This window comes from Rattus norvegicus, chromosome 1, assembly GCF_036323735.1.
Source record: "Rattus norvegicus strain BN/NHsdMcwi chromosome 1, GRCr8, whole genome shotgun sequence".
Taxonomy (NCBI): domain Eukaryota; kingdom Metazoa; phylum Chordata; class Mammalia; order Rodentia; family Muridae; genus Rattus; species Rattus norvegicus.
In genome coordinates this window covers 68,770,141-68,793,505 of record NC_086019.1, presented here as the reverse complement: position 1 = coordinate 68,793,505, position 23,365 = coordinate 68,770,141, and the positions used below count along the sequence as shown (strand labels likewise).

General features: G+C 37.9%; 1 protein-coding gene and 1 pseudogene across 1 annotated transcript; both read left to right on the top strand.

The window, feature by feature from the left end:
- Nucleotides 1-3,342: 3,342 nt before the first annotated feature.
- On the top strand, nucleotides 3,343-4,384 carry Vom1r11 (vomeronasal 1 receptor 11). The gene has a single exon (XM_017590547.2). It carries the CDS (start codon nucleotides 3,370-3,372, stop codon nucleotides 4,288-4,290), a length of 921 nt encoding a protein of 306 aa, XP_017446036.1. The 5' UTR covers nucleotides 3,343-3,369; the 3' UTR covers nucleotides 4,291-4,384.
- Vom1r-ps10 (vomeronasal 1 receptor pseudogene 10) lies at nucleotides 15,790-16,507 on the top strand (annotated as a pseudogene).

Sequence of the window (23,365 nt, the reverse complement as noted above, 5' to 3'; positions counted from 1 at the left end):
GCTTGTCTTATTCAACATGGATAGGCATTTTCTCTTGATTTAGACTGTACAAAAACTGTATTTTTATATGATGTGAATTTTGGACACAGTGAGAAAAAAGTGAGTATCAGTTGAATACTTCAAAATGTAGCTGACATTGCAGCATGGAGCATAAAATTATGTGATTGTCTCTGCAAGGAGCCTGTTCATGTTCTCATGTTTCAAGTTACCAAACTGCTTCAAATTATGTATTTGAAATTTGGCCATCATTTACAAAGCTTTCTCTCAGACTGTATATAGATTGTGTGAAATGACCTTAGCTACACAGCCATACTAATGTATTATTACATCTCATTGTAGTTTTCAGTTAAATTTAGGAAGCTTTTTAAACAAATTACAAACTTCAGTAAGTACTCTTCATTAAGACCTCTTGATTGAAGTTGATGTACTTACGACCATATTGTGAGTTCCTGAAAAAATATCCTATGGTTCTGAAAAAATGGCAAGTATTGGAAAGTGACAGAATGACTTACATATTTGGAAATGGAATTTGTATAAATGATTCAGAGTAAAATTTTAATCATAGGTATTTTCTCCTCATATCAATTCATGCTGCTCTGCAGTGAATGATGGTTAAGGTCCTGATTAATTTTTTCATTAATTAATGTATTTGTTGACATTACATGCCAATAGTTACCTCCCCCAGTCCGCCCAGCCCCTAGCCCAAATCCTTCCTTTTTCCTCTCCTCAGTATCCACCTACTCTGTCATAATCAAGTCACTATAGGTCTAGATGCATCCTCTCCTACAGAGGCCAGACAAGGTGGCCCAGTTAGCAAAATGAAATCCACAAGCAGGCAACAGATTCAGGGACAGCGGCTCTCAGTTGTTGGGGAACACATAGGAAGACAAGGCTGCCCATCTGCTACTTCTCTGCGGGAGGCCTAGGTCCAGCACATGTTTTCTCCTTAGCTGGTAGCTCAGTCTCTAGGAGCCCCCAAGGGTCCAGGTTCTTTGACTCTGTTGGTTTTCTTAGAGAGTCCCATCTTCATTGAGTCCTCAATTTTTCTACCAACTCTTCCTTCTAATGTTTGGCTCTGGGTGTCTGCACCTGTTTCCATTGGTATCAGAGAGTCACAGAGGAGAGTTATGCTCCTCTCCTTGCCTCTCCCTCCCATTTCTGTCCCTCCCTCCACTTCTGATAAGTTTTATATTTCCATCTGAGGGTCAGTAAAAGATCTTTCCTTGGACCCTACTTGTTATTTGACATCTTTGGATCTGTGGTTTGTAGCATGGTTATCCTGCACTTTATGGCTAATACCCACTTGAAAGTGAGTACACTTCATGCATGTCCTTCTGGGTCTGCGTTACTTCACTCATGATCTACTTCCATACATTTGCCTGCAAATGTCACGATGTCTTTATTTTAATAGCCAAGTAGTATTCCACTTTTATGCTCCATTCTTAAACATTCTTTCCATTCTACTTCCAAATCACTGATTTTTATGATGTCTCCAATCTCATGGCAGATCTTAGGTTGGAGTGTCTTTTGGTAACTATGATTATTATTTCTGCCTTTATAGACTCTTGGAAGATTCTTCTGAAGCAGCTTCCTGAGCATTTTTACAGTGACCTCAGTATGCCAAGTAGTTCAGGTAGGTGAAATTTAAGAAGGTTTAATTCATGCAGTCTTTCTAAATTCTTTCTAAAAAAAACAGTATGAATGAACAAACTAACATTGTAAATTATCAAAAAGATTCAGGACACAGTTCAAAAGAATGTCATAATAAGTTCAGAATAAACATGCCATGAATATTCACATATCTTATTTTTTCCAATGTCTAGTCATTTCTCTATGTTGTTCATTCCACAACGTCCCCCTCTTTCGTATGAATCACCTTTAAGCAACCCTTCTAAAAATTTTTATTCTGTTTTATTGTAATAGAAGATAAGAAAATTCTAGTGGAATTCACAAGTGAAACTCATCTTTGTTTACAACAGTGTCTTAGGGTTTTATTGCTGTGAACCGACACTGTGACCAATGTAAGTTTTATAAAGGACAACATTTAATTGGGACTGGCTTACAGGTTCAGGGTTTCAGTACATCATCATCAAGGTGGGAGCATGGCAGCAACATGCTGCAGGAAGAGCTGAGTTCTACATCTTCACACTAAAGAATCCAGGAACAGACTCATCATCCTAGGAGGAGATAGAAGGAGGGTCTACAAGCCCACCCCACAGTGACATACATCCTCTAACAAGGCCACACTTTCTAAATGTGCCACTCCCTAGGCCAAGCATATGCAAACCATCATAAAGACTTACATCATGAAATAAGTGATTATTTTTGAATTGCAATTCATAGGCTGTGGTAGTGTAATTTTAGAATGGTTTATGCCACATTCAGATAATATTTAGCATGAAATACTACCTGAACTACTCTACATTAAAACCTCGAAAAACTTGACAACTATGTTTGGTACCATTCTTTGTCATCAAATCACTGCTTTGCTCTGTGTAGTTATAAGTTGGTATGTGATTGTGAGAATATAGTTCTATATCTATTCTTCATTCTTTTATGCAGTTTAATCAACGTAGGCCTATGCTGTTCTATATAAATGCAATAATCATGTACATACTCGTATTTTCCTAGGTAGTTTTTGATGCAATTTGTTTTTATGAATGCATTGTTCTTTCATTTGCACTGTTTCAGAGAACCTTGGAGTGTATCAGCTCACCACTAATGATACAATCACACTAATGGTACAATTCACTGCTAATGGCCATGTGAGGACATCTCCGGTTAGAAACTATTGTTTCTTTGCAAGTTGTTATTTTTAATCACCTATTTTCATTCTATTGTCATTTGGTAAGATTCAACACACAGGATACAAGTCCATTGCTCTTTCCCACAATATGATTTTAAATAAGCAACCACGGATTTGTCATATATGAATGAATTTTTGGGACATTTAATGAGATCTATTTCTTAGTAAAACATGATCCAATTTTTCATATGAACATAGTCTTCTCCATGTTATAATGAATTTTTTTGTTTACAGTTCATAATAAACTATTATATATCATGAGCAGTTTTATGACTTTCATGTCACATGAGTATCATATGAATTTCATGTTGAACTGGTGGCAAAAGTGTATGTTCTTCCAGTATGATTTGTAAACTGCAGTTCATTCTGAAATGTAGACATGAACATTCATTCCATTTCACCTCACTAGCCATTGTGTTTAAAAGGATGGAACACCATTATTCTTAATGCTAACATTTCAATCCAATGCAATAGAACTCCTGTCCTTAAATACCTGAATTTATATATTTTTAACATGATTTTATGGATGTCATAATTTAAAGGGAAAATTGCTGCATGACCTAATGGAGTACAGGAACATGGCAATAGGAATAGGACTCTCATTTCAGAGTATATTTGGTATTCTGGGAAATTTCTCTCTTCTTTTCTACTATCTAACTCTTTACTACAATGAACACACAATAAAGATCATAGACATGATTCTTATACATGTGTTCACATCTAACTCTTTGATCATTATCTCCAAAGGACTCCCCCAGATAATGGGGGCTTTTGGGTGGAACCAGTTATTCAATGATGTTGGGTGCAAACTTATTTTATATGTTCAAAGACTTGGCAGGAACATGTCTATCATCACCACTTGTCTCTTGAGTGTCTTCCAGGCAATCACCGTCAGCCCCACGAATTCCCACTGGAAGAAATTTAAAGTCAAATCAACGAAGTTTATAGGCTTGTCCATTTCTCTTTTCTGGATCTTGTTTATGCTAGTAAATATGCTTTTCCCTGTGTATACATCTACCAAGATGAATAGTAAAAACAAGACCCAAAAGAGAGATTCTGAATTCTGCCATTCTCTAGGCCGTGACAGAATAGTAGACTTACTGTATACCGCATTTTGTGTGTTTCCTGAACTTGTGTTTTCTCTGCTCATTGTATGTTCTAGCACCTTCATGATTATAATACTTTATGTACACAAAAAGAGGGTGCAACACATTCTCTATGCTCACCCTTCTCCAAGAAGCTCCCCTGAAAACAGAGCCACACAGACCATCTTGATTCTTGTTTGCACCTTTCTAGCATTTTATACACTTTCTTCAATTTTACAAGGCTATATTGTTCTTTCACATGATCCCAGTTGGTGGGTAATGAATACCACAGCCATCATTTCTATGTGTTTCCCTACTTTAGGCCCATTTGTGATGAGTCGCGATTTCACTGTTTCCAAATTCTGCTGTACTTGGATAAGAAATATAGAAAAATCATGATCTTGTAATAAAACCATAATTTGTAGTTTTTTTAAGATGAAGATCTAATTGTGGGTTATATGTGTCAATTAAAATATCTGTAATAATGAAATAATATATGGTGAGATTATATTCATTTAATTATCATTTTTCAGCAGAAGAGTACTATATTTTCTTGTACAGTTTATAACCCAAGTGGGTCTATGATCTTCTTAAACTGTGATTGGTTATTTGTATTATATTTTACCTACTATATTGATTTATTGTTCCCACTATTTTTGCTGTTTTTGTTCGATTGGATTTTTAATTCCAGTACCTGGTATAACAACTACCAGCAATATCAAAGCTAAGAAATTCAGATAAATGTAACTGCTTTATTTCTTCATACTTTATGAGTCTCATATTTTGAATATATAGTATGTGCATATATACATATATATGTATATATATATACATATATATGCCCACACAGTTGTTCAGTTGTTGTATGATAGTATGCATATGGCCTTTGCAAGCAGATATCAGATACCATCCCAGCACAGAGGAAAGAGGAAGATATGTATGAATTTTCAACATTACCTGAAATTCTAGTAGCATTGGATAGCTGCAGGTAAAAAGAGAGATTCATTTCACTGTAATGGTGGGAAGATGTGGTAAACTTAGAACACTCCATGGCAGACAGTACACCCAATATAAAGTAGACTATAGTGGGGCTGGGGATTTAGCTCAGTGGTAGACCGCTTACCTAGGAAGCACAAGGCCCTGGGTTCGGTCCCCAGCTCTGAAAAAAAGAACCAAAAAAATATATTAAAGTAGACTATATGGTATTTCAAAGTACTTGAACGGCAGGGCAAATCTGAAAGAATTTTGGAGAATTGTTTACTATGATCAAGATACAGCACATAAAGGTTTCAATGAATTTATAAAAAAAAAAGTAAGGGTGGAAATGACTTGTGTTAAAATTAAACTCTACTAAGTGAGTTTTGTCTGGTGCTTTTAGGAGCAAAGCAGAGGTAAAAGAAATAAGTTCTACTGTGCATATTCAAACAATGTCTCATTGGCAGACATCTTGGGTAACTTTTCTTGAGGATATAAACAGGTTAGGTCACAGCTTCTTAAACTGACAATAGAACAATGTGTTCAAGAGCAGAAGCTGACTGAGACAGATGCAAATACAGTCAACCACTGGACTGATATCAAGATCCCTTCACAAGCTTTAGGGGAATGATCAAAGAGCTGAAGGAAGTGATAACCCCATAGGAAGACCAACAGTATTAAGTAACCAGGACCCCTGTGCTGGGCTCCTAGAGGTTAAGCCACCAATCTCTGAGAGCCTCCTCACACCCCCTCCCCTGCTGAGCACATACTTGTAGCAAAGGACTGCCCTGCTACTGTGGGAGAGGATGGATACACCTAATCCAGTAGAAACATGATACCCCAGGGAAGGGGAATGGTGGGGTGGGAGAGGGGAGGTGTGAGTAGGTGGGTGGGCAAGGGGTGTGGGTAGGTGGGGTGCATCCTCTTAGATGCCAAGGAGAAGGGAAATGAGGGGGGATTTTTGGAACCAGGAAAAGGCCAACATTTAGAATGCAAATAGACAAAACAAAAGAAAAACAAAACAAACAGAAACAAAAAGAATGAAAGGAAATTACTGCAATCTGTAAATTTAGTAAATGGAGAAAGCACAGTCAGAAAGGAAATGAAGTCCCCACATGTACCATGAGCAGAATAAATACAGAGAAAAAAGTAGAAACTGATTTCAGAGAATAATATCTTTCTAGAAATGTTTATTTATTTATTTACATTCCAGCCCTTGACACCCTCTTTCTCCCCCACCCAGTTTTTCATCCCATATCCCCTTCTGCTTGCCAGGAAATGGTGCTACTCTCCTATCCCCAAAATTCCCCTTCCATGGAGCTTAAAATTGCCCCATATTAGGCACATTTTCTCCCACTGACACCAAATCAAGCAGTCCTGTGTTATACATATGCTGCCAGGGACCAGCTTGTGTATGCTGCCAGGTTAGTGACTCAGTCTCTAAGATCTCCCAGAATCTTGGTTTAGTTGAGACTGCTGGTTTTCCTATGGGGTCACTCTCCCCTTCAGCTCTTTCAATCCCTCCCCTAATCTCCTCCTTCTCCATATTGCCTATGAGTATGGGATTACCCAACTTCAGTCCTATGGTTGGGTGTAAGTATCTGCATCTGTCTCAGTTAGCTGCTGGTAGGGCCTCTTAGAGGATAGCCATGCTCCTGTCTGTAAACACATTACAGCACCAGTAATAATGCCAGTCATTGGTGTCCCCCAATGAGATGTATCACAGTTTGGGTCGGTCAATGGACTGACATCCTTCCTTTCAGTCTCTTCTCCATTTTTGTCCCTGCAGTTGTTTTAAACGGGAACGATTCAGAGTCACAGGTTTTGACAGTGGGTTGGTAACCTGTCCTTTTATTTGGGGTCCTGTCTATCTACTAGAGGTGGACTCTTTGAGTGCCCTCTCTCTGTTGTTGGGCATTTTTTTAAGGTCGCTCCAATTGAGTCCTGAGTGTCTCTCACCTCCCAGGTTTCTGGGAATTTCTAGAGGGTCCCCGTGCCTTCCCCCTTACCCCAGAAGCTGTATATATCCATTCATTGTCTTGGTTCTCAGGGTTTATCTTCAGTCTCCCCCCAATACCTGATCCTGTTCCCCTTTTTCTTCTCTCTTCTCCCACCTAGATGCCTCCCTCCCTCTGCTCATGATTATTTTGTTTCCCCTTCTAAGTGGGATAGAAAAATTCTCACTTGGCCCTTCATGCTTGTTAAATTTCTTATATTCTATGGGTTGTATCTTGGTATCCCAGGTATTGTGTACTTTTTGTTATTATCCACTTATCAGGGAATATATATATATATATATATATATATATATATATATATATATATATATCATGCATATCCTTTAGGATCTGGGTTACCTCATTCAGGATGATATTTTCTATTCCCATCCACTTTCCTCTAAATTTATGATGTCCTCATTTTTAGTAGCCGAATGTCATTCCACTGTGTAAATGAACCATATTTCCTGCATCCATTCTTGGGTTGAGGGACATCTGAATTGTATCCATATTCTGTCTCTTGCAAATGAGGCTGCTAGGATCATAGTGGAGCCATTGTGCTTGTGTTATGGTGGAGGATCTTTTTGGCATATGCCCAGTAGTGGTATAACTGGGTCTTCTGGTAGAGCTCTTTCCAATTTTTTGAGGAACTGCCAGATTGATTTCCAGAGTGCTTGCATCTGTTTGCATTCCCACCAGCAAAGAGGAAGAGTGTTCCCCTTGTTCCACATCATCACCAGCATGTGTTGTCTGTTGAGGTTTTGATCTTAGCCATTCTGGTAGGTATAAGATCATGTCTCAGGCTTGTTTTGATTTGCATTTCTCTGATTATCAAGGATGTTGAATATTTCTTTAAGTGCTTTTAAGGCCATTTTAGATTTCTCTGTTGGGAATTCTGTTTAGCTCTGTACCCTGATTTGAATTCAGTCATTTTTCTGCAGTCTAACTACTTGAGTTCTTTGTATATTTTGGATATTAGCCATATATCAGATGTAGAGTTATTGGAGATTTTTACCAAATCTGAAGCTTGCCAATTTGTCCTGACAACCGTGTCCTTTGCCTTACAGAAACTTTTCAGTTTCATGAGGTCTCATTTGTGAATTGTTCTTAGTGCCTGAGCCAATGGTGTTCTGTTCAGGAAATTTCTCCCTGTGCCGATTTGTTCAAGGCTCATTCCTACTTTCTCTTCTATTAGATTCAGTGTATCTGGTTTTATGTTGATGTCCTTGATCCACTTGGACTTGAGCTTTGTATAAAATGATAAATATGCATCTATTTTCATTCTTGTACATGTTGTCTGCTAGTTAGACCAGCACCACTTATTGAAGAATGCTTTGTTTTTTCCACTGTATGTTTTTTGCTTACTTGTCAAAAATTAAATGTTCCTAGGTGTGTGGGTTTAGAGAAATGGCATAAGGTGACTGCCTCCAGTGTGTTAGATTCGAGTTGACATGGGATTTCTGTAAATATCAACATATTGAGACAGAGTAAATGCATACTTTATCAGAAGAAAATCCTGATATTCTGCTAAGTAAGCTGCATGCCTCCTCAGGCATGAATGAACATATTCTCATGAGAGAGTAACTTTGTTTATACTTTAATTAGACAACACATAAGAATTGAATCTCAGACAAATTTCACAGTCTGAAAGAGGGTTTGGGTGACCTTGAACCTAGATAAACCACTTTTTTTTAATGTTTCAGTGACACTTTTCCTTCCTTTAATTAACTTGTTCCCTTTTTCTGCTTATGAAATGAGTTTTTGATTACAAAATATCAAACTACACCAAAAAGTGGATGTAGAAAAGGCAGCCATCAGCACAGGATGTCGAAGCTCACAATTAAGGACAGAGAGCAACAGCAGGTGCCAGAGATGGGGAATGGTGAAAGGAGAAGTCAAGGGAAGCTAACCTACCAAGGAAGTGAGTGCTAATATCAGCACAAGATGACTGGCCACTACTGGGTTGTGTACAGCAGAGCTTGGTTTCAGGCTCTACATTACATTGCAGTGTCTTCCATTTAAGAGTTTTTGGCTTGCACTGATTATAGGCTGAATGGACCCATTTATTAGATTTTCCAAATGCTGTTATAGACCTGATAGATGTACTGAGAGACTTCATGGGCTCTACACTTCAGCAACAGCTTATAATTGGGGATTCTTGGCTGGATCCCCAATTCTGCCGAAATGCAAATGCTACTAGTGAGCTTCAGGTACTGGTGTAGCATGTCCTGCCCTTCCACATTCCTATTGATGATAGTGTAAACATTGTTCTTTGCAACTTCCTGGGACCACTTCTTGAGAAACAAAATTGTTGAGAATTAGAATCTGTGAGAAATCTTTTTTCTTCTTGTCTATAAAAGATGCTGGAACATTCAGTCAGCTATGCATTGACATTTTATTGCTGTGCATCCTTTCTGTTCTGATTAATGCTACCCTCACTTGGGACTGCAATGCACTAGACTCGACATGTGGGTTTATATTTGGGTCTTCATTTCTATTTCATTGATCAACCTGTTTGCCTCGGCACCAATACCATGAGGTCTTTATTATTATTGCTATGAATAAAGCTTGAGTGTAGACATCATGATTCCCCAGATTTTTTTTTTACATTTGAAATCAAGAGTTGTTCTTTTCATGTCTATGAATAATTGTGTTGAAATTTTGATGGAGATTGCATTCAATCTGTAGATTGCTTTTGGTAAGATGACTATATTCACTATATTAATCTTACCAATCCATGATCATGGAGCATATTTCCATATTCTGAGGTCTTTTTCAATTTCCTTTAGGGATTTTCAGTTCTTGTACATATTTTTCACTTCCTTCATAAGAGTTACACCAAGATATTTTATACTGTTGTGGCTATTTTGAATGGTGTTGTTTCCCTAACTTCTTCCTCAGCCTGATTATCATTTGTATAAAAAAGTCTACTGATTTGTTTGAGGTAAATTTTTATCCTGCCACTTTGCCATACTTGTTTACTAACTACAGGATATCTCTGGTTGAATTTTGGAGGTCACTTATGTATAGTATTATATCATCTGCAAATAGTGATACATTGAGTTCTCTGCACCCAAATCCCGTGGGAGGGAGAGCTAAACCTTCAGAGAGGCACACATGCCTGGGAAGCCAGAAGAGACAACATTCTGCCACATTTCTGACTCCAGAGGAAAACACCTAATGCCATCTGGGACCCTGGTGTACCGGGGCTCCCAGAAAAGACAGAGCAGGCCCTCCTGGTTGCGGCCCTCACAGAGAGCTCATAAGCAACACCCCACGAGCAAACTTGAGCCTCGGGAAACAGGTAAGACCAACTTTTCTGCTCCATGCTACCTGCCTGGTGAACTCAGGACACAGGCCCACAGGAACAGCTGAAGACCTGTAGACAGGAAAAACTACACGCTCGAAAGCAGAACACTCTACCAATGATAACGTGGTCAAGGAACAAATAAAGAAAGAAATTAAAGCCTTCTTAGAATTTAATAAAAATGAAGGTACAACATACCCAAATTATGGGACACAATGTAAGGTGTGCTAAGAAGAAAACTCATAGCTCTGAGTGCCTGCAGAAAGAAACAGGAGAGGGCATATGTCAGCAGCTTGACAGCACACCTAAAAGCTCTAGAGCAAAAAGAAGCAAATACACATAGGAGGAGTAAAGGCAGGATATAATCAAACACAGCGCTGAAATCAACCAAGTAGAAACAAAAAGGACTGTAGAAAGAATCAACAGAACCAAAAGTTGGTTCTTTGAGAAAATCAACAAGATTGATAAACCCTTAGCCAGACTAATGAGAGGATGCAGAGAGTATGTCCAAATTAACAAAATCAGAAATGAAAAGGGAGACATAACTACAGAATCAGAGGAAATTCAAAAAATCATCAGATCCTACTACAAAAGCCTATATTCAACAAAACTTGAAAATCTGCAGGAAAAGGACAATTTCCTAGACAGATACCAGGTACCGAAGTTTAATCTGGAACAGATAAACCATTTAAACAACCCCATAACTTCTAAGGAAATAGAAGCAGTCATTAAAGGTCTCCCAACCAAAAAGAGCCCAGGTCAATGGGTTTAGTGCAGAATTCTATCAGACCTTCGTAGAAGACCTCATACCAATAATATCCAAACTATTCCACAAAATTGAAACAGATGGAGCACTACCAAATTCCTTCTATGAAGCCACAGTTACTCTTATACCTCAACCACACAAAGACGCAACAAAGAAAGAGATCCTCAGACCAATTTCCTTTATGTATATTGATGCAAATATACTCAAAAAAATTCTGGAATCTAAGAGCACATCAAAACAATCATACACCATGATCAAGTAGGCTTCATCCCTGGCATGCAGATATTGTTTATTATATGGCAAACCATCAACATGATCCATTATGTAAACAAACTGAAAGAACAAAACCACATGATCATTACATTAGATGCTGAGAAAGCATTTGACAACATTCAACACCCCTTCATGATAAAAGGCATGGAAAGAATAGGAATTCAAGGCCCATACCTAAATATAGTAAAAGACATATACAGCAAAACAGTTGCTAAATTAAACTAAATGGAGAGAAACTTGAAGCAATCCCACTGAAATCAGGGGCTAGACAAGGCTGCCCACTCTCTACCTACTTATTCAATATAGTTCTTGAAGTTCTAGCCAGAGCAATAAGACAACAAAAGGAGATCAATGGGATACAGATTGGAAAAGAAGAAGTCAAAATATCACTATTTGCAGATGATATGGTAGTATATTTAAGTGATTCCAAAAGTTCCACTAGAGAACTACTAAAGCTGATAAACAAGTTCACCATAGTGGCTGGGTATAAAATTAACTCAAATAAATCAGTAGCCTTCCTCTACACAAAAGTGGAACAAGCCGAGAAAGAAATTCGGGAAATGACACCCTTCATAATAGTCCCAAATAATATAAAGTACCTCTGTTTGACTTTAACCAAGCAAGTAAAAGATCTGTACAATAAGAACTTCAAGACTCTGAAGAAAGAAATTGAAGACGACCTCCGAAGATGGAAAGATCTCCCATGCTCATGGATTGGCAGGATTAATATAGTAAAAATGGCCATTTAACCAAAAGCGATCTACAGATTCAATGCAATCCCCATCAAAATACTAATCCAATTCTTCAAAGAGTTAGACAGAACAAATTGCAAATTCATCTGGAAAAACAAAAAAAACCAGGATAGCTAAAACTGTCCTCAACAATAAAAGGACTTCAGGGGGATTCAGTATCCCTGAACTCAAGCAGTATTACAGAGCAATAATCATAAAAACTGCATGGTATTGGTACAGAGACAGACAGATAGATCAATGGAACAGAATTGAAGACCCAGAAATGAACCCACACACCTATGGGCACTTGAATTTTGACCAAGGAGCCAAAACCATCCAATGGAAAAAAGATAGCATTTTCAGCAAATGGTGCTGGTTCAACTGGAGGGCAACATGTAGAAGAATGCAGATCGATCCATGCTTATCACCCTGTACAAAGCTTAAGTCCAATGGATCAAGGACCTCCACATCAAACCAGATACACTCAAACTAATAGAAGAAAATGTGGGGAAGCATCTCAAACACATGGGAACTGGAGAAAATTTCCGAGAAGAAAACACTAATGACTTATGCTCTAAAATCAAGAAATGATAAATGGGATTTCATAAAACTGCAAAGCTTCGGGCTGGAGAGATGGCTCAGTGGTTAAGAGCACTGACTGCTCTTCCAGAGGTCCTGATTTCAATTCCCAGCAACCACATGGTGGCTCACAACCATCTGTAAAGAGATCTGATGCCCTCGTCTGGTGTATCTGAAGACAGTTACAATGGACTTATATATAATAAATGAATTAAAAAAAAGATCTTATTAAAAAAAACTGCAAAGCTTCTGTAAGGCAAAGGACACTGTGGTTAGGCCAAAACGGCAACAAAAGATTGGGAAAAGATCTTTACCATTCCTACTACAGATAGAGGTCTTATAGCCAAAATATACAAAGAACTCAAGAAGTTAGACCACAGGGAGACAAATAACCCTATTAAAAAATGGGTTTCAGAAGTAACCAAAGAATTCACAGCTGAGTAATGCTGAATGGCTGAGAAACACCTAAAGAAATGCTCAACATCTTTAGTCATAAGGGAAATGCAAATCAAAACAACCCTGAGATTTCACCTCACACCAGTGAGAATTGCTAAGGTCAAAAACTCAGGTGACAGCAAATGCTGGCGAGGATGCGGAGAAAGAGGAACAATCTTCTATTGTTGGTGGGATTGCAGACTGTTACAACCATTCTGGATATCAGTCTGGAGGTTCCTCAGAAAATTGGACATTGAACTACATGAGGTCATAGCTATACCTCTCTTGGGCATATATCCAAAAGATGCCCCAACATATATCAAAGATATGTGCTCCACTATGTTCATAGCAGCCTTATTTGTAATGGCCAGAAGCTGGAATAAACCCAGATGCCCTTCGACAGAGGAATGGATACAGAAAATGTTGTACATCTAAACAATGGAATATTGCTCAGCTATCAAGAACAATGACTTTATGATATTCATAGCCAAATGGGGGGAACTGGAAAATACCATCCTGTGTGAGGTAAACCAATCACAGAAAAACAAACATGGTATGAACTCATTGATAAGTGGATATTAGCTCAAATGCTTGAATTACCCTAGATGCACAGAACACATGAAACTCAAGACGGATGATCAAAATGCGAATGTTTCACTCCTTCTTTAAAAGGGGAACAAGAATACCCTTGGCAGGGAATAGGGAGGCAAAGATTAAAACAGAGGCAGAGGGAACACCCTTTCAGATCCTGCCCCACATGTGGCCCATACATACACACCCACCCAATTAGACAATATTTATGAAGCAAAGAAGTGGAGTCTGACAGGAAACAGATGTAGATCTCTCCTGAGAGATACATCCAGAATACAGCAAATACGTAGGCAAATGCCAGCAGCAAACCACTGAACTAAGAATGGGACTCCCGTTGAAGTAATCATAGAAAGGACTGGAAGAGCTTGAAGGGGCTCGAGACCGCATATGAACAAAAATAACAACGAACCAGAGCTTCCAGGGACTAAGCCACTACCCAAAGACTGTGCATGGACTAAACCTGGGCTCCAACCTCATAGGTAGCAATGAATAGCCTAGTAAGAACATCAGTGGAAGGGGAAGCCCTTGGTCCTGCTAAGATTGAACCCCCAGTGAACATGATTGTTGGAGGAGGGCGGTAATGGGGGTAGAATGGGGAGGGGGACACCCATATAGAAGGGGAGGGGCGGGGTTAGGGGGATGTTGTCCCGGAAACCGGGAAAGGGAATAACAATTGAAATGTTAGTAAGAAATACTCAAGTTAATAAAAAAAATAGTGATACATTTTCCTTTCCCATTTGTATCTTCTTGATCAGTTTTGTTTTCTGATTGCTCTAGCTAGAACTTCAAGTAATATATTGACTAGATAGGTAAAGAGTGGGTAGCATTGTCTTGTTCCTTGTTGCTTCTAGTTTCTCTCCATTTAAATTGATATTGGCTCTTGGTTTGTAACATATTGCTTTTATTATGTTTAGGTATGTCCCGTGAATTCCTGATTTCTCCAAGTCTTTTAACATGAAGTAGTGTTGTATTTTGTTGAAGCCTTTTTCTCAGCATCTAATGAGATTATCATGTGACCTTTTTTTCTTGAGTTTGTTTATATATTGTATTGTTTTTATAGATTTTAGTATATTCAACCATCCCTCTATCCCTGGGATGAAGCCTACTTGATTGTGGTGAATGATGGTTTTTATCTGTTCTTGGATTTAGTTTGTGAGAAATTAGGGCAGACCTCCTTTGTTCCTGGTTAGGTAGAAACTTCCTGGGAGGCAGACAGGCTATCGGTTCCAGGGGCAAGACCTATTCCAGTTTCAGGTGGAGATGCAAAACAGATGGACTATGTTCCCAGCTGTGGCAGGCCTCCTGGGAGAGAGGCATACTCATATGTATGGGAGAGTATCTGGCCTTTTGATCTAGTCCAGGTGGAGAAGCAAACCATCTCTCTAGAAATTTGATGAATTTATGAGCAATGTTAGATATTGTTTTAAAAGTTAATGTTTTGAGAGATCCTCAAGGTAAGAGGTCTTCAGATTTAAGATTTATTTTAAGGTTATTCACCGTCAATCTATGATTAATATCTGTCTGATCACAGCCTTGTACTGCATGGCCTGAAGACCCATGCAGTAGTGTGCTAATACAAGGAAGAGACTGTCATCAGGTTATTTCACTGGCACTTCATGAATGTTAACTTTCATTTTCAAAGCATTCTACTATCAAGGATGTTATTGAAGCCACACTCTTTCATTTCACTGAACTTTGTATAACAAAAGTTGCTGTAACCTACAGACAATAGGTCTCAGTTACCCTGGTGCAAATCCACAAACTAACTATCTGTTCCTTATATTGGCATCATTAAAGCTAATTTCTACATGTTGTGAGAAGTGGTGTAGCACATTCCTTGACACTCCATCCAGAACCTTTGATGAAAGAAATGAGGCTTTATTAATTGAAAGTTTTTGCTTGTTCTGATATAAAGATCATGAAAAACTTTGGGAGCTTTGCACTTGTCTGGAAATGATTAAATTAAAATTTGTATATTCCATGCAATATTTATGGTAATATAAACATTCCCATTACTTTTCTCTTTAGTTAATATGAAAGGTTATTCTTCTAGGTCTACTCTCCTTACTCATGCTTAGAGTTACTCTCAGTTAAGGCTTACCACCAATTGTGTCTTCCTACTTGTGCTGTTTTTCATGACTGTGACAGAGTAAGCTGCCTGTACAGAACATAATACTGAGGAATTTTCAACAACAGGACTAGCTACCTCTTTGTTCTTTTTCTTTAAAGGAGAGTGCTATGATAATGGGAGCTTTGTGGTGGAAATTTTTTTCCTGTGGCTTTGATTACAAAGTTATTTTAAATATTCTCAGAGTTGTAAGATGCATGTCTATTGGAATGCTTTCTCTCAAGTCTCTTCCAGGGCATCACTAAAAATTCAGGAACTCCTGCTGGATAGATGTTAAATTCAAGGCTTCAAAATTCATTGGCCAATCTAGATACCTCTACTGGGACCTACAAATGGTGGTAAATAAAGTTTTGCCTGAATCCACATATGTTGATTGGAGCAATAAAATATATCATGTAAGAGAGATTAAAAATTCTGTTGTTCCATACATTTTGAAAAAAAATCTTAGAATCAGTGTAAACATCTTAACTGTACCAAGAATTATTGTTTATTGTGCTCATTAGCTATACAAGTAGGTACATGATTGTTATTCTGTACCAACCCAAACAAAATATTTACCACATTCACAGTACTTATGGTCTCACCAGACTTACCAATGAAGGGAAAGACACACAGACAATTCTGATTTTTGTATTAATATTTACAACTCTTTATTTCCCCTCTTTTATTTTACAAGGCTTCATTTTTCTTTTCCATAATTACAGTTGGTGGCTAATAAAATTCAAAGCCATCAATTTTATTTGTTTTTCTATTTTATTTCTTTTTGCCATGACCTGTGACTCTACAGTTTCTATATACTGCTTTTGCTCAATAAGGTATGTAAAAATACCATAAGTTTATCTTAGAGATACACATTAGAACTTTCATACTGATATTTTAAAACTTAAATTATTCATATCTTTCAAATAATCAGTACTATAATGTATGGAGGAACGTTTTCATATCAGGAACTTTCCAAGGACTGAGAAGCGTTTCTGGGCTTTGTTGGTTAGAGCGTACAAGTGACTATACTACAAGTGACTCTATATTATTCCTGAAATGTCTAACATGTATAGTGACATATTTTGGCCATATGAACAGCGATAGTTTTGGACTCCATCTCAATGAGCATGCATTACATCTCATTATACTGTGGTTGCTTATTTTTTAATCCTATTTATGCTACAGTTGCAAAAATGGCCAAGTAAATTTTATAGTTCACAGGATTCATAGGTGAATATTGTTAATCATATGTTCGTCCAGCAGAGTGCAGAACACTTCGAATACTAGCCAGTGGGGATATCTTTCAGGTCAATACCTGCTGTATCTCTCCCAGTTTTATGAGTTAAAAATTGTCAGTTCTATCTATACACTACAATTTCTGTGTAATAACCCATGCACGTGCAAGTCACACAATATCCCACCTGTGGAAGAAGGGGTAACACACTACATAAAGCGACTCTGTCATGTGATAGCTGTAGACAGAAGAAGACTTTCATTTTGCTTTAACTTTGTGAGCACCATGTATTTGGAACACATTCAAGGCCAGTCTTTCTCTTAAGAGTAAAAGAGCAAAGCAAATTAGAGAAATTAGTAGGGACTTGGCGGTGAAACTGAAAATACAAAGATGAGGAACAGTGAGTATGATCTATCATCTATCTATCTATCTATCTATCTATCTATCTATCTATCTATCTATATCTATCAATCTATCAATCTATGAAAAACTTAAAGAATTAATGAAGACAATATTAACACATGATGAAAGCCACTTGTCTTAGTAATGTGAAAAGCAATAGGTGTTTTCATATTTATTTTACTAATATTGATTTGTAGAGGCCCAAAGCAGAAATGAATGCAGCATGATTTTTAACCTCATGTAACCAACACTTTGTTGAAAAAATTTAAGTAGCTTTTTTGAGGGTAATTGAATACTTTAGGTCTTAGTGCCTGAAAGAGACAAACTGAGAAAGATAAGGTAGAGGGTTCTCAGAACTATGACCATAATAAATTAATGGAAAACACCTACAAGGTGAAGATAATCATGAGGAAAAAAAGCATGTAGGAAGAGTAGAGAGAATTCCTGGAATTAAGTGAGCAATTTCACCCTTTTATTGTAGCTGTCAGACTATTACCTTTCAATCCACAGTACTGAAGAGATGTTGAACAAATATCGCTAGTCTATAGCAGAAACTATCATCAGGATATACAATATCATCAGTGTTTACAACATTTCACAGGTATCCCATGACACTTCAGACCAAATAAAATTATTCTTTAGGAGGTCTTGATCCTTTCACCACTGTTCTAGCCTGTAACAATGATAGATTTTTCTTTTCAGTGACCTCTCATTGACTGTGCCTGAGGCTGTACCATTACATTAAGTGTTAGCAGCATGGATTTCACATCTGTCCTCTACTGGTGACATGGTCAGAGTGACAAAAGAGGGCCTCCATTTCCATCCTTCCACCAACTCTTGAAAGATCAATAAAAGGCTACAACATTGTAGGATTGTTATTGGTTGCTATGTTGACTTTTCATTAAGATCAAGGACTAAGGATTTTACTTGGCAGAGCTGGGAATCATGCATGTTTCAGGTGTGATGAGTAGAATTACATTTTATATTAAAGATAATCTCTTATTTCAAGGTATGCTGGATGTTAATTATGTTTTTGAAGTTTTTTGTTATTGTTATATTTTTAACCTATTCATTTTACATCCCACATATTGGCCCCTCCCTTTCACCACTTACTTTCTCCTCTGAGAGTGAGCACCTCTCTCTGTGTCCCCTACCCAGTCACAATGAGTTTCTGTGAGGCTAGGTGCATCCTTTCTCACTGAGGCCAGACAAGGAAGCCAGCTAGAAGAACATAACCCCTATATAGTCAACAGATTTGGGGTAGCTCTGGTTCTAGTTGTTAGGGACCCATGTGAAAACCAAGAAATACAACTGCTACATGTATTCAGGGAAGCCTAGGTACAGCCTGTACAGTGTATGTTCTTTTGTGGTTCAGTCTTGGAGAGCCACACAGGTCCTGATTAGTTGATTCTGTTTGCCTTTCTGTAGAGTTTCTACTGTTTTCTGGGCCCATAATCTTTCCTTCTACTATCCTTTAATAGTATCCAAGCTTGATTCAATATTTGGGTGTGGGTTTCTACATGTCTGAGTCAGTTGGTGGGTGGGACATCTCAGAGGTTAGCCATGCTAGGCTCCGCACTGGAAGCATAACAGAGTAGCATTAATAGTGTCAAGAGTTTGTACTTCCCTATGGTGGGTCTTAAGTTGGGTGGTTATCGGTTGACCATTGCCTCTGTTCCATCATCAATCCCTACAGTCCTTTTAGACAGGACAAGTTTTGGGTTAAAAATTTTGTGGGTGGGTTGGTGTCCCTATTTTTCCACTGCGGTTCTTGCCTGGTCACAGGAGGTAACCTCTCTAGACTTCATTTCTGCAATGCAATTAGTCACAGCTTAGGACACACCCAATGATTCCCTATTTCTTCCTGGAGATTTGTCTTACCTTCCACCACCCACTAGTTGAAATTTCCCCTCGAAACTACCTACATGTTCCTTAACCAAAGAATGGATAAAGATAATGTACTATATCTACAGGCTACAATACTTTTCAACTATTAAAACCAGAGACAATATGAATTTTGCTGACCAGTGGAAGGATCTTGAGAATAGCATGTTGAGTGATTGAGCTTAGTGACATGTTTTGTATATAGTCACTGATAAGTGGATATTTGCCATAAAATACAGGATGCCTATGCTACATTCCACAATCCCAAGAAGACTAGATAGGAAGCAAGGAACAGGATATTAGAATCTCACTTGGAATAAAGCATGGAATGGCTGTGGAAGGTAGATAAATGAAGGGAACTTGATTAGAGAAGGGATTGGTAGTGGCAATAAGGGGGTTCATGTTTGAGTATTGGAAGGAGCAAGGTGGATGACTCGATGGACATGAGGATGTTTTACTGTTTGTCTTCTTAAGCTGAAAGGTACTATCCTATGTTCATCTATCCTATGTTGTGATATCAGCCCCACTAAAAATTTATAGTCAGTGGTCTATTCTTACTTTGTGTTGTTTATTATGACAGGGAATGGATTGGAACTGGTTGAGTGTAGAGGAAACACAAATATCTTTTAACCACTGCACTAACTATAATGTTGGAAGAACTAATGTAACATTGTCATATACCTGAGTCTGTGAGGAAGAGTATCAATCTGAAAACCATGTCATCCTGTACCTCAAAATATGGAAAGAGTTCAAGACATATACCAGAGGTTTAGAGACAAGTGTCTTCATTTCAGGAGCTGCCTTTTTGTGATGAACTTTCTCCATTTAGATCTTACTTCCTAAACTTTCCAAAATTTCTCTAAATGGTATATCATCTAAAACCATTTATTCTAATCCTTACTATAGGCAAAATTTCATTCCAACTATTTCTGCTATAAAAATGAATCTTTAATTAACATGATTTAAAGAGTAATCAAAGACAAATGAGCATAGGAAAATCCAGAAATTGTTGTTGAATAGCTAATATGCATGATTGTCTTAGTTTTCTACTCATCTGACACCACATGACCAAGGCAAATCATAGAAAAAAGCATTTAATAACTTATACCCTGCCTAATTTATTGTCAACTTGACACAAACGAGACTCATCTAAAGGGAACCTCAATTGAGAAAATGCCTCCATAAGATCCAGCTGTAACACATTCTGCTAATTAGTGATTAGTGATGGATAAATTGTGATTTGGGGAGAGTACAGTTCATAATAGATTGTGCTAAAATTGAGTGTTGGTGCTGGGCTGAAGAAGAAAGATTTGGTAAAGCCACGGAAGCAAGCCAGTAAGACATTGTCATCAGCTCCCACCACCAGATTCCTACTATGAAAGAGTTCCTATTCTGACTTCTATGATGATAAACAGTGCTCTCAGTGACCAAGCTGAATAAATCCTTTCCAAACCAACTTGCTTTTGTTCATGATATTTCATCACAGCAATAGTAACCCTAAGGAAGATAAAGGGTTGACTACATAACTATAATGGCAAGGAAAATTCCAGTAGTAAGAGATCCATAACATTGTGGCAGTAGATGATAAAGTACAGATAATTGACAAACATGCAGCATGTGGCATGTAGCATCTGGAAAAAAAATAGAACATAATAGCTAATTCGGAATTTTGTGGGCATTGGAACCTCAAAGTTAAACCTAGTGACACATCTTCTCTATCAGGGCTGCTGCAGATTCTAATTCTTCCCAAAATGTATGGACTGACCCATGGCTCCAGCTGCATATGTAGCAGAGGATGGCCTTGTTGAGCACCGATGGAAGGAGAAGCCCTTGGTCTTGCCAAAGCTGGATCCCCCCTCCCAGTGTAGGGGAATATAACGGGGGTAAAAAGGGGTGGTAGTTGGGGAGGGAACACATTTATAGAAGAAAGGTGGGGGATGGGATGGGAGTTTATGTTGGGAAACCAGAAAAAGAAATAATATTTGAACTGTAAATAAAAAAATATATAGAGAGAAGAAAAGGGCGAGAAGCCAGGGCACGTGACATTAAGATTCTGCTCTGTGTATTTATAGGTTGTTATTAATTTTCTTAAGGGATGGATGGTACTGGGCTCTGTATGTTTAGGTGGGCAATTATAGCTTACCAATTGAGTCAAAGATTATTTTGTTGTGTGTTCTTCTATGTGACAGTTTACGTGTAGGAAAGTGTGCAGTGGCTGGAAACACTGGGCTGCCATGAAGGAGTTGGTATGTGTTTCTGCCAAGATATCTAACAGATATCTTGGAGCACTGTGGTGTAAACCAAGCAAGGTGAAAGACAGGCTTACTTTTTTTTATTTTTTTATGTTTTTACAACAACAGATGGTGAGCCAAATTACTGGGCAAGAATCCACTAGTAATCCTAAGAGTTGAGAGAAACTTTTTATTTTCTAAGTAAGAGGAGGTTGGCAGCAAGTTAAGTCTTGTGATCTCTCTAGGTTGGGATTTTAAATAAAGAAACAGGGAAGTATCCTGGGCTGACAGGCTGAAGGTCCCCTGCTGTGTGATAAGTAATGGCAGATCAGAGAGTTAGAGATTAAAAGCTGCTTTTTAAAGAAATTGTTTAGAAAGTATTTCGGGATACTCATATATTCCCCTAATGTGGGCTCCACAGGAATTTTGGGTTGAAATACTAGTTAGACAAGCTATTTCTTAATGACAGGTATTATCAAAAGGTGATTAAGTTTGTTTTTAGAAAGAAGAGAGTAAAGAGATTACCTGAATCAGGAGGGGATTTTCACTCATGGTTCAGAATCTAGATGGGGAAAAATTAGTCACTAACTCCAAGTAGAGAGTTGTGATAAATGTCTGTAGCAGCAGGCAGAGTGAATGCAGACATATATTATAGAAGTTATTAAGGTTAAATAAAGATCTGTGGCTCTGGGTAGAGAGCATAACAGATGGATATATTTTGGGCTAAAGTCCCGAGTTTTAAGTTGCTTATTGGTTTTAGAATTGATAGAGGTGTTTAAGTTTGTTTTAAGGAGAGTACAGAGATTACCTGAATCACGTGGGGATTTTCATCCATTGTTCAGAACTTAGATAGGGAAAAACTAGTCACTAACTCCAAGTAGAGAGTTGTGATTTGCACATTGTGTAACACCAAGTGGAACGAATGCAGACATATATTATAGAAGTAATTAAGGTTAAATAAAATTCTATGGCTCTGTGTAGAGAGCTTATCAGATGGATGTATTTGGACTAAGGTCCTGGTTTGATAAGTTGTTTATTGGTATTAGGATTGATAGAAGGTATTTGGTTTGTTTTATGAATTACCCCACTAAAGATGATATGGCTCGTTGATGATGGCTAGCGAGGGTTTGTAGTTACTTTTGATATTTACCACAACAGGAAGCTCGGATTCCCTTAATGTGGGCTCCACAGGAATTTTGGATTCATTTTCTGATATCATAGAGTATAAAATCCTATCAGGCTCATTGTTTAGCTTACTTCCTTTTTTCAAAATTGTTTAATCTTCATAATGGGTGTGACTTTGAGTTTTATGGTTATATTATTACTCTGGGAGACAGTGCAAGATACAAGCTCTTCTGGTTACACACTAAGGAATACAGTATTTGGGGAGAAAAATTTTGTCTTTGTGTGTTTTTAAAAAGTGTGATTAGGCTCTGGAAACCTCACAGAGTCATACTGATCAGATTTCATAGAGGAAGACCGCCTGAAAAAATTGATTCAGGAGAATCAAACAAAAAGATATCTCGATTCTAAACTTTTGTTTTGTTTTGTTTTACAGTGTGCCTACTTGGATTCCTGGTCTCAAGAACCCCCAGCTGGGTCCAGTCAGGACACATTGTCTACAGCTTTTGCTTCATTCTTCCTACAGCCTATCCCCAAGGACACCTCAACGCCCATGTACAGCCTGAAGAAGTTATGGAGGAGTCATCACCCCAATTCCCTGGACTTTTGGGGTGCTAAAAGTGGTTATTCTAAAGTTGTTTTTGTGTGGAATTTAAAATTGGTTGTAATTTAACGGGGAGGAATTAACTAGATTGACTTGTATAGTCATAATCTCATTTGGTAACTAAGCTAAAATTGTATCTTTGTTTTGGTATAGAATTTATTTGCCAAAAAAGTTTAAAAGTACAAGGTTTAGAGCCAGTCCTTCTAATGATGTCATTACAAACTTCTGAGTTG

What these genes read in the sequence shown, in the direction of transcription:
- Vom1r11 (XM_017590547.2), top strand. Translation starts at nt 3,370, where the DNA reads ATGGAGTACAGGAACATGGCAATAGGAATAGGACTCTCATTTCAGAGT.